Source organism: Protobothrops mucrosquamatus, unplaced genomic scaffold (genome assembly GCF_001527695.2).
Source record: "Protobothrops mucrosquamatus isolate PMUCROS unplaced genomic scaffold, P.Mucros_1.0 scaffold1890, whole genome shotgun sequence".
Taxonomy (NCBI): domain Eukaryota; kingdom Metazoa; phylum Chordata; class Lepidosauria; order Squamata; family Viperidae; genus Protobothrops; species Protobothrops mucrosquamatus.
In genome coordinates this window covers 77,977-95,104 of record NW_015388016.1, presented here as the reverse complement: position 1 = coordinate 95,104, position 17,128 = coordinate 77,977, and the positions used below count along the sequence as shown (strand labels likewise).

Below are 17,128 nucleotides of genomic sequence, written 5' to 3'. Positions count from 1 at the left end.
GGGGCTGAGAGGAAGACCGAACGAGCGTCTTCCCTCTCTCCGCTTCACGCCCTTCACGCAGGGGCGCGGCTTGGCCGATCCCCGCCAAGCCCCGCCCCCTTTTTATAAGGCTTCCCGCGCCGGCCATTTTGTCTGTCTTTCTTTGGCTGCGAGTGGGAGAAGCTGACGGATCTGTCCTTTTTTCCCCCTCCACCGTTTGTTTTATTTTTTAAAAAACTCTTGTTCAGAGCCGGAGTGAAGGGCCGCTCCGTAGATGGCCAGCTTTCCTCCGAGTGTTAACGAGAAGCTCATTGGTAAGAAAGAGCCAATTCACTTTTTTTAAAAAAAATGTTTCGTTGCCAGGGTTATGGTTAATAAACGGCGGGTGTATATTGGTCGACCTGTGCGAGGGGAGAAAAAAAGTAGTTTCATGTTATGGATGCTTACTTAAAGAAATCTCAAATTTCATTAGGGACGGCTTTACTCCCAGGTAAGTAAGCTCGGATTTCCTCCGTCTGGCATTTTCCCGATTATTTGCTTTGCAGCTGATGCTGGTCTCAGTCACCGGGGAGACAAATGCTGGGAGACTTAACAAGTCTAGCGGGCGCCAGGTTGGGGAAGGGCAAATCTATCCAGGCTGGCCCCTTAACGCCACTAAAGAAGCAACATTTTAAATGCCTGGATCTGCTGCCTTATGAACAAAAGCTTCGTTTTCCTGGGAAGAATAATGGTGCACAATAGGCACGGCTTACCCCGCCGGGGCATGTGTGTATTTGTATAATATAAATAAACATAGGTGTCACCACTTCGGTATGTCTTAAAAGGAATGATCGTGTACGGGCGAAGAAAGCAAAGCAAAGAAGCCCTTTGCAAGCCAAACAAGAGGAACTTGATGTGGGTCAGGTTCCTTCAGCCTTAATAGGAATGATCCAACCCATTTCAGGGGAGTTGCATCTGGGTGGATATTGGAAGCAGCCCTTCATTTATATATAGGGAGAAGGTTATGGTGACCCTAATAGCTCCACTGTAAGAGACTCTGTTGCTTTGCCCTTAGCAGCTCTGCCACTCTAAAAATAGTGGCTAAGGAGACTCCTTTTGACCCCTCAGTTATTTGAAGGATCTGGGTGGGTGTGATGATTGGTGGGGCATGTTGACAGAAGAGCCTTTGTGGTCTTCTCCGCAGTTATAGAAAGATGGTTCACACCATTCCCCCTTTGCACACAAAAAAGGAGATGACGTGGCCTGTAGTCCAACATGTCTGGAGAAGGCATATATGGATGTTGAGCAGATGTAATTGTTGAATGGAGTTTTTCAGCTGGCAGGATGCATCTGGGGAATGAGTTGACGGTGGCCCTATTTTGGGATTGGAAGTGGGCTTTGTGGTCTAGGCATCTGGAGAAACCAAGGCTGAAGAAAATGAAATTAGCTGTGGTTTATACTTGGGTTCCAGATTGAAATGGAGGTTGGATGGGAGTGGACTTTAAAGCCCAATCAAGAGACAAGGAACATGGGAGTGGAGGAAGAGGCTGGCATCGGGGATTTGATCAAATGGGAGCAAGTATTAGAAGATTGAAGACTTTTGCCATTGACTGTACTTTCATCTATAGATAATGGCAAGGCATAAAATACTACCTTCAGCCTGCATAATAGCCAATAATGCTTTGTGTTGCTTGCTATACCATGTCCCAAAGGTGCTTTTCAAAGCCAGCTAGACTTCTTTGAAGGCATTTCGCTTCTCATCCAAGAAGCTTCTTCAGTTCTGAAGAATGGAATGGAAGAAGGAAGCTTTTTTTATGAGAAGTGAAACATCTTCAAAGAAAAAACAAAGTCCAGTTGCCTTTTGAAAAGCACCTTTGGGACAACCATGACCTGGATGACTGAGAATCTCTGTAGACATTTGATGCAGACATTTTGAGCCCAAAATTTATGTTGCTAAACAAGACATTTGTTAAGTGAGTTTTACTCCATTTTATGACTTCTTGCTGTAGTTGTTAATTGAATCAGTGCAGTTAAGTTAGCAGCATGGTTTTTAAGTGAATCTGGTTTCTCCATTGACTTTGCTTGTCAGAAGGTTGCAGAAGCTGATCATAAGCACTGCAACCGTCATAAATATGAGTCAGTTGCCAAGCATCTGAATTTTGATCATTTGGCCACGGGGATGCTGCTATGGTCATGTGAAAAATGGTCATAAGTCACTTATTTCAGTGCCATTGTAACTTTGAACAGTCACTAAATGAACTGTTCTAAGTTGATGACTACCTATATATTTAATGAACGTTCCTTTTACATTATGACAAAACATGATGGCACATAGATGTAGTAGAATTCCATGAGTATGATTTCAGTTTTCCTTTTCTGTCAACTTACGTGTTCTCTATAATATGCTGTTGGCCCATCCCAGGAAATTATAGTATACAGTACACATAAAAAGAGATTGCAGTTTAAAGTAACAGATTCAGATATGAGGATTCAACTGAAGTACAGATTCAGAAGGTGAATAAATTAATTGTACCTTAGCTTTTTGATAATTTTGTTAATCTTTAAGGTACCCAAAGAGACATCATGTCTGTTGTAGCAGACTAATCATAATTTCAGGAAGTATGTATGAATTATCTCGAACTAATATTTCCGTATCCAATTTCACAAGTCCTTGAAAGGAACAAGATTGCTTGAAAACCTCATACACATACAGGATGCAAATTGTTTGCTTTTGTAAAATGATCTGCAAAGTAATATGACTTTTCATTGATGCTAAAGTTGTTTAAACTGTAGTATATGAATAAATAATGCAACAAATTACTTCACAGTTGCTACATCTAGTTTGGTCCAATGGGAAACCTGGGTTCAAGTCCTCCCTCTGGCATGAAGCCACCTGGCTGGGTGACCATTTGCTCTGTGTTTGGAAGATGACACGGGCAAACCACTTCTGAAAATGCTGCCCAAAACCTTCATGGATTTGTCTATGTAGTCATCAGAAGTCTTATCTGACCCACAGCAACAACAACAATAAAAAAACCACACAGTTTCTGATCCTCAGTTGTAGTATCTAACTTGTGCTGCATGTGGTAGCAAGAGGAATTGCAACTTTTTGTAATTTTTGAAATGACAAGCCATTTTCTTTATGATATGCTTAGGTTCTATTCAGCTTTATGTTGTTTATCGTGTTTCTGACTTTGAAATTGTTTTTTTTTTATATATATTCTGTTGTGGGGAATTGTGCATGTGTAACCTGAAAGTGGAATCAGGTTACACATGCACAATTGTTCAAAACATTTAACTTCTGGTATGAAGTTATATATATTGAATGTCTTACACAAGAACCTTATTTTTTAGGAAGATCACGGACAGTAGGAGAACTCTTAGCTCCAGTTTCTCCTTTCGATAAGAAGTGTGGACGTGAGAACTGGACAGTTGCTTTTGCTCCAGATGGCTCCTACTTCGCTTGGTCACAAGGCCATCGCATAGTAAAGCTTGTGCCCTGGTCTCAGTGCCTTAAGAACTTGTGAGTATGGCTGGCTTAGGAATTTGATTATTTGTCTGAGACCTTTCTACAATCTTCCTATTATGGAAAAGTTTTAACTTAAATACAACAACAGGAAAAGATAGCAGATTGAACTCAGTTATATTTTGCCTGAATATATACATTGTGCTAGATCAGTGGTTCTCAACCTATGGGTCGGGACCCCATTTGGGGTCGATCGACCATTTCACGGGGGTCGCCAAGCAAGGCTGTCCGCCATTTTTTCCCCTTTTCCGGCGGGTGCCTTACCTCCCTTGAGCTGGGCCAGCTGGTGGTCGGCCTGCTCCGTCTCTGCCGCTTGCCAGCTATGCCTCGGCCGGCGCAGGGGGCGGAACCACGCATATGCGGCGCTCCCGGACAGGGAAAGTCCTCGACTTACAACCGGTTGGGTAGTCCTCGACTTACGACCGGTTTAGTCCTCGACTTACGACCGGTTGGGGTCGCGGCATTAAAAAGGTTGAGAACCACTGTGCTAGATTATGGTTTGCTTAAAAATATGTCATGACACATTAAGTATAACTTAAAAAAGCCACAATATCTAAGTCTGCATAACACACTACTGTACTTACCAAGCAACTGTGTTATGTCTTACCCCACAGTGTTATACAGTAGTGAAAATATGGTTTAAGTTTGTTGTGTCTTTTCTTATTAGCTTCATGGGAATTATCCATTCTAACCATCTCCACCTTTTGGTCTTCTATTGGATAAATTCCCCAAATCCCTGGTTACCGGCTTCATTTTAGGAAAAGCTGCTCTGTTCAGAAGAGAGTATCTAACCTAATAAGCTTTAGAGAGAGGTTTCTCAAAGGATTGTGTAAACTAAAGAAAAGGATGTGGTTCTTCAGTTTAATCATACTTCCTCATGATGAAGCAAGCTAGTTGTAGCTCAGTGGGTTGACATTTGGATTTGAATCTAGAAGACATGGATTAATTTTACCTTGGCTTTGGTATGCCCTCTGCTTTGTTTCTGCCCAAAGCAGTGGCCTGTTTCTTAGGGATAGACAGAAAATGCTTTCTTCTAGCTAGAATTCAACATCTTTCTTCATGTATTAAACACTGGATTGAAATATTCATTATAGGATGATTGATGTTAGTGTTGTCTGCTGACCACCTGCATAAAGAAATGTTTTATATGAGTTTTCTAGAAAACCACAATCCCTTGTCAGTGATGATCCTTCTTGATGTTCTTGGGACTTAAAGTCCAAAAGTCTGGGATGTTATAATGGTTTATAACAGGACATTTAAATCAATTGGCATGCCTTTAGGACCTTGCTCTTGCAAAATGTTTACACTTAATTTTCTCACCCACAGCTCATTGCATGGTGTAAAGAATTTTGCCAACTTAAATCATTCCAAGCTTTCAAGGCAGAACAGTGATGGCAACCAGAAAAACAAGCCCTGTGAGCAGGTCATAGATTGTGGTGACATAGTCTGGAGTCTTGCATTTGGATCATCAGTACCTGAGAAACGGAGTCGTTGTGTGAATATAGAATGGCATCGGTTCAGATTTGGTCAAGACCAGCTTCTATTAGCAACAGGCTTAGCCAATGGACGTATCAAAATATGGGATGCCTATACAGGTAAGGAAGGACATTTTGACAGCTCATTTGTCTTGCTTTCCTTCTAAAATAACAATGAGGTTAGTCCTCTTCAGATGTTGCCATAGTACAGTTTCCACCAGTCTTACACCTACATGACTTGGGTCCAGGTTATTTGAAGGACCATCTCTCTATTACTTCTGCTGGGTGGGGCTGTAATGAATTTTATTATATAATGGATTTTTTTTAATTATGTAGGCTGCCTGTAGTCACCTATATGTGAGTTGGGTGGCTATATAAATTAGTTTAATAAGTGATAAAATTCTTGTTGGTTGGAATTGAGAGGAAGTTAGTGATATCTGGAGAAGCATTCCTATTTTTATTTAGAAGAGCAAAAATGGCATACAATATATGAAAAGACTTTGTTGTTCGTGAACATCTCTGGTGATCATGTGAGAAATGGAATTTACAAGATTAGAGATATTGGACCTCTAAAAGTAGCTGTCAGAGGGCAAATGGGAAGATATGTCAATTACTACATTTTAGCCAATAAGACTGGATGCTAAACTAACTTGATCCTATCTGATAAGACAGGAGTTTTGCTTTTTAATTAGTATTCTCTATTGTGCCAGCCTAGAATTTATCCAGATCATTTGTGGGCTAGACCTGCCATTGTCCCTCTGTTAAACTCATTCCAGGCTAGGTTTACTATTCCTACTAAGCTACATTTTAAAGCCTCAAAAAGTTTTAAACTATCCTTTAGGCTTATCACAATTTACAAACCAAGGCACTGTTATATGTGTTCCTTTAGTACAAATTATTTCACTTCTTGAAAAGTGTCTTTGCAACTGTAATTTTCATCCAGTTTAATTTTTATTTAACCTGAATACAAGTTGATGCCCAATTCTTAAAATCGAAATATAAATAGCATTGTGCTGCATAAGCCTTAAATGTTGAACCAGTGGCTTTTGTGTTAAAATCTTGAAACTGCTTGGGAGATAAGTTATCCTGGCACCTTTTTATAAAGTTTATCCAGTAGATAACTCAAGTATATTGACTTAAAGCAGACCTGTTTGGGATCAGAGGTTTGTTTGTTTTTTTTTTAAAAATAAGTCTGTTATGTATAATACCTCATTAGTTAAATATAGGACCTAGAGATCAAGAGGAATATTGAAAGAACTGGATTTGTTTAGCATCAGAAAAAAACAACCAGGGGTGGTACAATAACCGCCTTCAAATATTTGAAGGACTGCCATGAAGGTCAGGGACAAGCAACACAGATAATGCGTGCAAAATAATGTGTGCACAAACTGTTCTGTACAAGCACAGCTGGTTTTGGGTGGTTCACATAAAAGCTGTAATATGCATGTTTGGTCTGGATAAGAGAGAAAGGGGGATGGAGATTGTTCCAAATACAGACTGAACCGGAATTTTCCAGGTGGGAATGTTTTAGTAGGGGAAGGTAGAAAGCAAGGTAACTCCAAAGATGTGGGAGTCTGGGAGAGGGTGGAGGAAAGAAATCATGTTAGGAAAATTACAGAGGATATAATTCTGGGATTCCTGTGACTATGTTTTTCCCCCAGCCCAAATCTGGAACCCCAGTAACATTTTTAATGCTGAATGATAGCCAACCCTGAATGATTTGGCAGAATCTCCTAAAGTGATTTATTCCATTTTGTGCACATCCCTGGGATGCTAAATTCTCTGACGTTTGTCATTCTACCTATCAATCTCTCTGCTCCTGATTTTTTAAATAAACTCTTTCTAATAGGGAAAAACCCCTATTTATGGGGTGGGCAGGTATTGGGCCCACAAAGATCCCATTATCACGGCAGAGAATATCTTGGTCCTCTAATTCACCCTCTGATAAATGGCTGTTTTGAAACTGGCTATGGCTATCCTGTCAGCCATTTTATGAATAAGCAGGTTTTCTCAGGCAGCCATTTTGTGAAAATGCCTGCCACATGCTGTCAGAACTCAAAAGTGCATGTACTTTAGAATGGCTACCCATCCCTGCAGGAGCAAACGTGTCTGCGTGGCAACATGGACAGACAGCCGTTCGGTGTGTGTGTGTGTCAAATCTGTATTTTAACTTTAAAATTTTAGGAATTCTCTAAGGTTCTAAGCCTATTTTTGAGATGAGAATTTTGAATGCTGAGGGCAAAATAGATATTTCTTTCTCAGGCTCAGTACAAGAATGTATTCCTTATTTTGGCTAAAGAATGTGGAAACTTGTACTACCTAAAATCATCTTTTTTGCCACAGAATTTACAGGGTGTTTGGCTGTTGTGTAGTAATAGTAGGAAGTATTGCATATGCATTTGATTTAAAACTTCCTATATTAATAGTATAAAACATAAAATAGAATTCAATTGCTTGCAATCAGAGACAACAATATAAAATTTGGGCCTCATGACATTGGATACCACAATTACTTTTCAAGAGTTATAAAATGTATATGAATTATATGTTCAAAGTAATAATATAAAAGGAAAAGCTATTACAGCTTCTTAATTTAAAACTATCTCAAGAGCTATTCTAATTTCATAGGATGATCTTTGTCCTCTGCCTTAACTATGGAATATCAAGCTCATAGACTATGGAATATCAAGCTCATAGACTAAAATGCATTTTTCCAACAGGGAAGCTCCTCCTTAATTTAATGGACCATACTGAAGTTGTCAGACACTTGACTTTTGCCCCTGATGGCAGCCTGATACTAGTATCGGCCTCAAGAGACAAAACATTACGAGTGTGGGACCTAAAGGATGATGGTATGTTTTCGGGAAAGGGACAACTGTGTTATAGAAACTACAGTCACTAAAATCTTGGGTGTTCTAATTCTCCTAGAAGTTGACGCTGTTGTAAAATAACAAATATACCACAAATTACCACATATTATCTTAAATTAAAATTAAGGCATATAAAAGACATAGTCCTTTTTGGTTTGTACCTTGTAGCACGCTTCTTAAAGATTATATGTGATCCGTGGCAGGAAATACATTACAGATCTTTTACTACCTGGGATAATAAAAGACCAGGGAGCCATTTACTCAGTAATGGCAGCATGTTCCAAATAAATTGAATGGATTTTTGAAATGATGTTCTGTACACGTGAAACCCACCCTGGTTCAACCTCAGATGTATTGAAATTTGATTCCATACTTGTAGGGAAGTTGCTACAATTCACTTTTAAAAGTTGATGCTGCTTTTTAAATTGCACCACCTTCTTGGTGAGAAGATGGAAAGCTGATTTTTTTTTTCTATTCACTTTAAAGAATGACCAATGTCTTGCTAGCATCGGGAACATGATAAGAACTGGGCTAGTATATTCTCCTATAATATAACACTTTGTTATTTGGATTTTTCATCATTTTTACTTGGTTATGGTGTTAAAATCTTCCTTTTAAGTGGGCAACTAGTTTAATTTCAGGCAGGCAAAGAATAGTGGGAATTATGTAGACAAAGCCCAAAATCACTATTATTCAGAGAGTGATTGATACCAATCCATTTTCTTCTGTAATTTTCCAGGAAATATGATGAAAGTATTAAGAGGACACCCAAACTGGGTGTATAGCTGTGCTTTTTCTCCTGATTCTTCCATCCTCTGCTCTGTGGGAGCCAATAAAACAGTAGGTACCAACGTTTCATGATCTTCATCTTGTATTTCAATTGTGAGCAAAGAATAATTTGGAATCTTAAAATAAAACATGTTTGTGCTTGGCGTCATGCTGCTTTGATGATGATGTAAGGATTTGCATGACCAAAATATTTACAGTAATTAGCATAAGGTTGCTCAGTTATGTGTTACTGAGCTGACGCTGCATTGCTTTTAGATTCAGAGAAAATGAACTTTTGCATGTCTCCATCTGTTCCATAATTCTTTACAAATAAAATGCAAATTCCGTTTTAAGAAATGTTTTAATATTAGTAGAAATACATGTTTTGTTCTTGATGCCTCTTATATTTTCCTCCGAAAGCCTGGGCTGCTCTCCTATTTAAAAATACAATAGTATTCTTGGTTGGTATTTAAACTACAAGCAACCCTTGTGTCTTGGTGCCTTATAAAGAGCTGCTGTGATATGTTAGTTTTAAATAAAATTGTAATGCCCTGCTGCAAAGTTCAGAATTAAGTTAATTTTCAACATAAAGGGCCTTCTCCAACCTGATTCCCTCCAGATGTTCTTTGACTTGGGATAGTCCAGTCAAGATGGCAAATGGTCAGTGATAATATTGGAAAAACATCTTGAGAGATTCAGGTTGTGAAGACTGGAAATTGTAGAACTGGCTTGGGAGGGGAAGCCATTAGTTTTAATCAGTGGGATTAAGTTTTGAGAAGCATATGTGAGATGGATTTTCTTATATATACCATAATTCCAGATTGAACTTGTATACGGGTGGGCAACTTGTGTCTCCTGAGGCTTATTTATATGGAGTCAAGGGTTTTGTTGGGATCAGGAATTCTACATTTCCTGCAAAAAGTTAAATTTCCAGAATAAATGGTTGGCTGTAAGCCTGGAAAAATGAGTAAAATCCAAGGTTTGCAGTGAGCTGGGAGGATGGCCTAGATTCACCATCGTAAAGCTTTTGGGTTAAGCGTTTCTTTAAATAGATCATATTTAAAACAAAAATAGAAAAAGAGTTGGGGTGTGGTTGTGTACCATACTTGAGAGCCACCGCTTCGGAATTGATTTTATGGCATTGCATAATTGCACAGCTCTTAATTACAGACTTACCCCAGCCAAATTCTTGCAAAAAGAATGTTTTGGCTTTTGGTGGGTTCTGCGGCTATTAGTCAATTTTTAATTTTTTCTGTAGTGGCCTTCAGCGTTGACCAAGTTGTCCATCCTCTGGGCTAGTAAGAATCCTGGCTTCAGCTGAGCAGCTTAGCCAGGTTAGCATGGTGGGAGTTGGGGGAGAACATATTTTAACATTATGAAGCAGCGGCATAGGGAGGGCAGACTAGTCAATAAAGTCTTAAACAGAACAGATGTGGATATATGCCTTGATCTTTTAGGCTGTGTGTTTTCCATAAGCTTCTTGCTTTCCCTGTCACAGGTGGTGGCAGCAATATTGGTGTGATTGAGGGTAAGCTGGCACCACTCAGACAAGCGCACAATGGTGTTAGCTGGGCAGAAAGATTGGCACCTCCGGCTACCAGGCTGGAGGCGAACTTTACCATAGGACGAAGTAACCTTGCATTCGACTGCAAGGTGTACTGTACGTACGCAGGTGCTGGTTGATGTCCACCTTCTGCTTTTTTTTCCCTTTCTTTTCTTTTTTATTTTCTCATTGGTGAGAGCCGTTGACTCCTTTTTAAAGAAAAAAAAATTACCAACTTTAATGTCTTAGCTTTCCATTCCTATGGAATGTTGGAGTCTTATAACTTTGAGGCAATTGTCAGTTTACTATAGCTGATTTAAGAAAGTTTTGTTATAGTAACAAAACGGAGACTTAAAGAACTTATTTGCTGTACGTATTATGCACAAATTCATGTTGTGCGAACGTATGTTTAAAAGCTCTGCCGATTCTTAAGGCTCAGAGTGATTTACCATATATATATATAAATTAAAAAAAAACTGTGTTATTAAAATAACAACCACAACCAATCTTCTGTGCAGATTTGTTTTCGTTGCTAGACTGTTGATAATACACAGAAATGTGTAGTATAAATTTGATAGTTAGATTCTCCCAGACATGCTTAAAATTGACGCAATGTGACAAAACATTTAAATGCACGTGAACTGTATTTGAGCCATCCCTGCCAGTAGAAATGCTTATTTATTGAAACCTTATTTAAGGAAAGAGCCTGGCAATAATGTTTGATTTTTATGCTTAAAAGTAAGCTTAAAATATGCATACTTTTAATAACTTGGATTAATTTTTGTTTTGCCAAGTCATGTCATTTGGCTGTGACAATACCTGTTTTTGCTTGCAGTATCTGTTTCTCTTCCTAGGCTGTCGTTGGCGATCCAAGCCTATTGTAAACAAGTGGTCTTAAACTCACAGGGAATTCCACGGGAGTAACAATATGTTAACCTTCCTTTTTTTTCTGTCTGTATATTTCTTAAATTTGGGGTAGATAATTGAATAGAATGGGGATGTTAGTACTTTAACCCTATTACTGTTATTTTAAAAGTCAATAAATATTACATGCCTTTCAGTTTAAGAATCCTACATTGTTAAAACTCCACTTGACATTTATCTTTATGTATTATTGGCTTACATTAGGAACAACACTTAACATGTTAGCATTGCATGTATACTTTAATTTCTGTAATTCTTGAGTACGACACTGAGCGTATTCTTTAATTGTAGTAATTCATCATGCTTGGCCTTTAATTTTAATTCCAAGTACTAGTACAAAGATCTGGGGTGGGGGAGGGGTTGGAGGGTGCTTCCACTGGAATTGAGCAGAACTATAACATGGCCTTTTTTGATTACAGGTATTGCTTTGGAATATGGATAAATACACCCTCATCCGAAAATTGGAGGGGCATCACAACGATGTTGTAGCCTGTGAGTTTTCCCCTGATGGAGCCTTGCTGGCTACTGCATCTTACGACACCCGCGTCTACGTCTGGGACCCCCATATTGGAGCAGTATTGATGGAGTTTGGGTAAGTTTGTGTCTTGGTCTGGTCCACTGTTTCTTAACTTTGGCAACTTCAACTCCCAGAATTCCCCAATCAGCATGTGTAGGCGCAAAGTGGGGGAATAATAGGATGTGTTCCAATTTTGTTCATGCGGAATGGATTTTCCCTTTCTTCCATCTTGAGATTCTTTTTACTCTACACACACACACACACCTCCCTGGAAACAGCTACAAGCACTGATGGCTGCTTATGGGGCAGCAGTGGGAAGCATTTTGGAGATCAAAAGAATATAGGAAAGCGCTGGCCCATTGGGAGCCTTAGGACTCTGTGAACTTTTAAAGCTGGTGGTAATTTGATGACTTCTGCACATCAATACAGGTGGCCCTTGATTTACAATAGTTCATTTAGTGACTGTTTGAAGTTACAACTGCACTGATAAAAACTGATTTATGACCGTTTTTCACACTTGCAAACCTTGCAGATCGCCATGATCACATGATCAAAATGTTTGGCAACTGATTCATATTTATGACGGTGGCAGTGTTCCTGGTTTATGTGATCCCCTTCTGTGACCTTCTGACTAGCAATGTCAGTGGGGAATCCAGATTCACTGAACCAACCGTGCTACTAGCTTAACAACCTCAGTGATTCACTTAACAACTGTGGCAAGAAAGGTCGTAAAATGGGGCAAAACTCACTTAACAAATGCCTCACTTAGCAACATAAATGTTGGGCTCAATTGTTGTAAGTCGAGGACTACCTGTATGTCATTCGGTGCATTGCTTTAAATTAATCACCTTGTAGGTGGTTAAGTAGCCCTAAGATGCTTTTGACAAAGTCTCTTCCCCTTTCAAGGTAAACAGAAAGAATGCTAATTTAAATGTTGGCTTCTGTCCAAGCAAATTAAAAAGGAGAGATTTTGGAAGAGATCTGCTATTGAAGCTGGATAGCTGAATAGGTCTTCCTTCATTCTCAAGCACTTGGTCACAGCACAGGGACCTCTTGTACATCTTAATGATTAAATAAAATGCAACAGCTACCAAAGCTTTGATGTAAAGTTTCGTTTTTATCCACAGGCATCTGTTTCCCCCTCCAACTCCAATATTTGCTGGAGGAGCAAATGACCGCTGGGTCAGATCTGTATCTTTCAGTCACGATGGACTGCACATTGCAACACTTGCTGATGATAAGTACGTACAACGAAGCACGCTGGATTTTGCTAGTTCTTGCTGGCCGAGAAAATAATCTTGTTCGGTAAATCCTGGCACTGGTTCATTTAAGTGGATGAGAAAAATGCGGCCCTAACTGCCATTAAAGATGATCCCATGATAATCAGATTTAAATATAATTATTTATAATTTCGTTTTCTACAGTGGGTGCCTGAGCAGTAACTGAGCCAGAGGCAAGATAACGTCAAGTATAATCGGCAAGAGAGGCAAATGTTTTTTTTAAAAAAGCCAAAGTTGGGTTTTAAAAATGCTTTGAAAGCTCTCCTAAAAATCAAGGGAAGGGTGTCAGCTGTTGTGTTCAAGGACCCGATTTAACAAATGTTGCTGCTTGCTGTTATAGAATGGATTAGCCGTGTATCCTCGTCAGCCATGTCTGGGAAAGTTGTGGGATAATCTAGAATGGGGGGTGGGGAACTATGGTTTCTTTATGACCTGTGGACTACAACTCCCAGAATTCCTGAGCATGGTGGCTCAGGAATTCTGGGAGTTGAAGTCCACAGGTCATAAAGGGGACATAGTTCCCCATCTCTGATCTAAAGGCACCTCTGATTTGAATGCGGTTTGTTGGATTGAATGGGAAAATTGTTTTCTGGTTTTTTTAAAAAAGGGAAAATGTTTGCAGCAAATTGTTTGCACAAGGTGTTTTCCGAAGAATAATGTTTGCAGCAAATTCTTTAGTCAGCACAAGCACACTAGTTCTTCATTAGCATACAGGTGGTCCTCGACTTAACAACAGTTCATTTAGTGACCATTCAATGTTACAATGGCACTAAAAAAGTGACTTATGACCATTTTTACAATTATGAGCTTTGCAGTATCCTTATGATCAAGTGATCAAAATTCAGATGCTTGGCAACTGGTTCATAATTATGACCGTTGCTGTGTCCCAAGGTCATGTGATCCTCTTTTGCAACCTTCTGACAAGCAAAGTCAGTGGGGAAGCCAGATTCACTTAACAACCAGGTTACTAACTTATCAACTGCAGTGATTCACTCAACAGCTAAGGTAATAAAGGTTATAAAATGGGGCAAAACTCACTTAACAAATGTCTCACTTAACAGCAGAAATGTTGGGCTCAATTATGGTCGTAAGTCAAGGACTACCTTTACTTCCTATTGTGTTACCAGAGGAGAGTCAGTGATGTGAGAGTTTTGCTTTTGCCTCTCAGCAGAAGTTGTGTTGAGAAGCTGTCACGTAATATTATTTGGGCAACTTGTCGTCACTTTGGCTACATTTTCTCGCAACAGATCTGCTGAGGCCCTTACAACCAAAGCATTACCTTCCCAATTTATTTCATTTTCCTTTTATTATTAAGGTCACAAGACTTGCGCCCATTCAGGAAATAAAATAGAAAGTGCGCCCATTCAGGAAATAAAATAGAACTGTGATGACTCAGTGACTACGGTGAGTCCTGAGTAATCATTTAAGTGTCACAGGTTAATTCATATTAGAAAGGAAAAGGAAAAAACTGTCAAAAGTTTAATGAAGCGCAGCGCATAACGTAGCAGCTTTATATATGTGTCGGACATTTCTGTCTGCTAACAGATGCTCAGAAATAATCAGTGACCTCTGGAGTTCAGCTAGTAAGGAAACCATAAAATCACCTGCTATTGTAATGGGAGCAGGTGAGGAAGATGGGTCTAAAACAGGGGTCTTCGAACTTGGCCCTTTTATGACTTGTGGACTTCAGCTCCCAGAATTCCTCAGCCAGGGATGCTGGCTGAGGAATCCCTGAAGTTGAAGTCCACAAGGGCCAAGATTGAAGACCCCTGATCTAAAAGATAACAACAACAACAACAACAACAACAACAACAATAATAATAATAATAATAATAATAATAATAATAATAATAATAAAGTTGGAAGATACCTTGGAGGTCATCTAGTCCAACCTCTTGCTCAGGCAGGAAACCCTATACCATTTCGGACAAATGGCTGTCCAGTCTCTTCTTAAAAACTTCCAGTGTTGGAGTATTCACCGCTTCTGGAGGCAGGTTGTTCCACTGGTTAATTGTTCTAACTGTCAGGAAGTTTCTCCTTAGTTCTAGGTTGCTTCTCTCTTTGATTAGTTTCCACCCGTTGCTTCTCGTCCTGCCTTCAGGCGCCTTGGAGAATAGCTTGACTCCCTCTTCTTTGTGGCAGCCCCTGAGATATTGGAACACTGCTATCACGTCCCCCCTCGTCTTTCTCTTCATTAAGCTAGACATACCCAATTCCAGCAGCCGATCTGGTTCATCACTTCTGCAAGTACAATTGCAATCTTTCACTGGGATTTGTTTAGAGCACGTATCACAATGTTTTTTACCTTTGCAGAGCCGGGGTAGGCGTGGCCTGTGCATGTCTCATCTGGCCTGTGGGCTGCCAGTTTCACACCCCTGCATTAGAGCATGTCTGGGAGAATGCTCTCAATTTCATGGTCTCCAGGGGGAAAAGATAAGCCAGAACCCATTGTAAGACAGTGTTTCTCAACCTTGACAATTTTAAGGCATGTGGACTTCAACTCCCAGAATTCCACAGCCAGCAATGCTGGCTGTGGAATTCTGGGAGTTGAAGTCCACATGCCTTAAAATTGTCAAGGTTGAGGAACGCTGCTGTAAGGTTTTCTAGAGATACAGCTGAATGTAAGTCCCAAAGGTGTTTTTTCAAAAAGGCAACTGGATGTTCTTGGTTTTTTATCTTTCAAAAAGCTTTTTCAGTTCTAACTGACTGGTCATTTAGAATTGAAGAAGCTTCTTGGATGAGAAGCAAAAAGCTTTCAAGGAAAAAACCCAGGAAGTCCAGTTGCCTTTTGAAAAAAGCACCTTCGGGGCAACTATGACCTAAATGATTTAGAATCTCCATAGACAGTTCAGTAGAAGATGCATAAACTGGAGAAGACAAGATTTGGGTATGAACATACGAAGTTTACTGAAGTCCAGAATGCTATTCTTAAATAAGACAATTGTGTCTTATGTCAGTGCTGCTAATATTGAATATTCTTGCTTTGACAAATTATGCTGAACTGTCTGGTACTTTTAGAGTTAATTCAGAGGAAAATGAGGGAGGAGGGAAAAGCCCAGCGAAAGAGGGAAGAGAACCTTTGCCCTTCAAACTAATTGGAGAACGTAAATCATGACAGCAGAATAAGGGAAGGGAAATGCTAGCAAAATAACTGCTCGGTGGGTGGAAATTTCAGATCTTAGCATCCCCTTCGTCATGCCGTGCCGACATTTTGTAACATAAATAAAAGACTTTTAGGAAAATCAATGCCTGGAAGTTCTTTGAAGTGTTTCGTTAGCCGGAACCCTGACATCTTATTTGGCAGTGGCCAATTGTAGTTGCATATTTCACAAAATGACCTTAAATTGGTTTGGGGTACAAGGGGACAGTCCCCTGCCCATCGCCAAAGCTGTGTGGAAGCGTGAGACTTCAAGCACAGAAATTAAAACAAGCCCCAGTGTTCTGTTTCAGCAAGAAAGATAACTTTCTTTGCCTCCTATAAAGGCGTGTATTACTTTGGATTGCTGCTGAGTTACAGTGGTTGCATTTACATGCTACACGAAGCCAATTTTTGGTTTGTCTGCCTTTGGATGAGTATTTTGCAAGAACCAGCTGTGGTTGTCAGCCGTCCCGGATACACCAAACTAGGAAAACAAAAGTATACAATACCGCTTTTATTATACAGTTTTAATTAACAAAATCTTGCAAGTCTGAATGTGTTCCCCCCCCCCCCCGCCCCTTCCTCTCTTTATCTTTATGAAAACTAGGAAGGGTCTTGTCTGAGGTGCTTACTTGGGTTACAGTTCTGGCCTGGACTCAAAATTATTTTTATAGTTTGCAATCCAATTGGTTGATCCAAAGCCACACCTAATCTGTGAGTTTTATGTTTTTTCATGAACCCTCAGTTCCTTCGAGAACTCTGGAGGCCATCTCGCTCATGGGATAAGCAAAACACTTTGCAAGAGATATCTCAGTCAGGCCTCTAGCTCAGTGGTTCTCAACCTGTGGGTCGGGACCCCATTTGGGGTCGATCGACCATTTCATGGGGGTCACCAAGCAAGGCTGTCTGCCATTTTTTTTGTCCGCCATTTTTTTTCCCCTTTTCCGGCGGGTGCCTTACCTCCCTTGGGCTGGGCCAGCTGGTGGTCGGCCTGCTCCGTCTCTGCCGCTTGCCAGCTACGCCTCGGCCGGCGCAGGGGGCGGAACCACGCATGCGCGGCGCTCCCGGGCAGGGAAAGTCCTCGACTTACGACCGGTTGGGTAGTCCTTGACTTACGACCGGTTTAGT

The 17,128-nt window shown here is 40.1% G+C and overlaps 1 protein-coding gene across 1 annotated transcript in view; it reads left to right on the top strand.

Annotated features, from left to right (window-relative positions):
• Positions 1–210: 210 nt before the first annotated feature.
• WSB1 (WD repeat and SOCS box containing 1) overlaps positions 211–17,128 on the top strand; it is a gene marked incomplete in the record, with an annotated part of 20,139 nt that continues 3,221 nt past the window's right edge. The window contains 7 exon segments of the mRNA XM_015823500.1: positions 211–293; positions 3,313–3,481; positions 4,811–5,079; positions 7,680–7,811; positions 8,569–8,669; positions 11,484–11,656; positions 12,709–12,822. Coding sequence (XP_015678986.1) covers positions 254–293; positions 3,313–3,481; positions 4,811–5,079; positions 7,680–7,811; positions 8,569–8,669; positions 11,484–11,656; positions 12,709–12,822 — 998 coding nt within the window.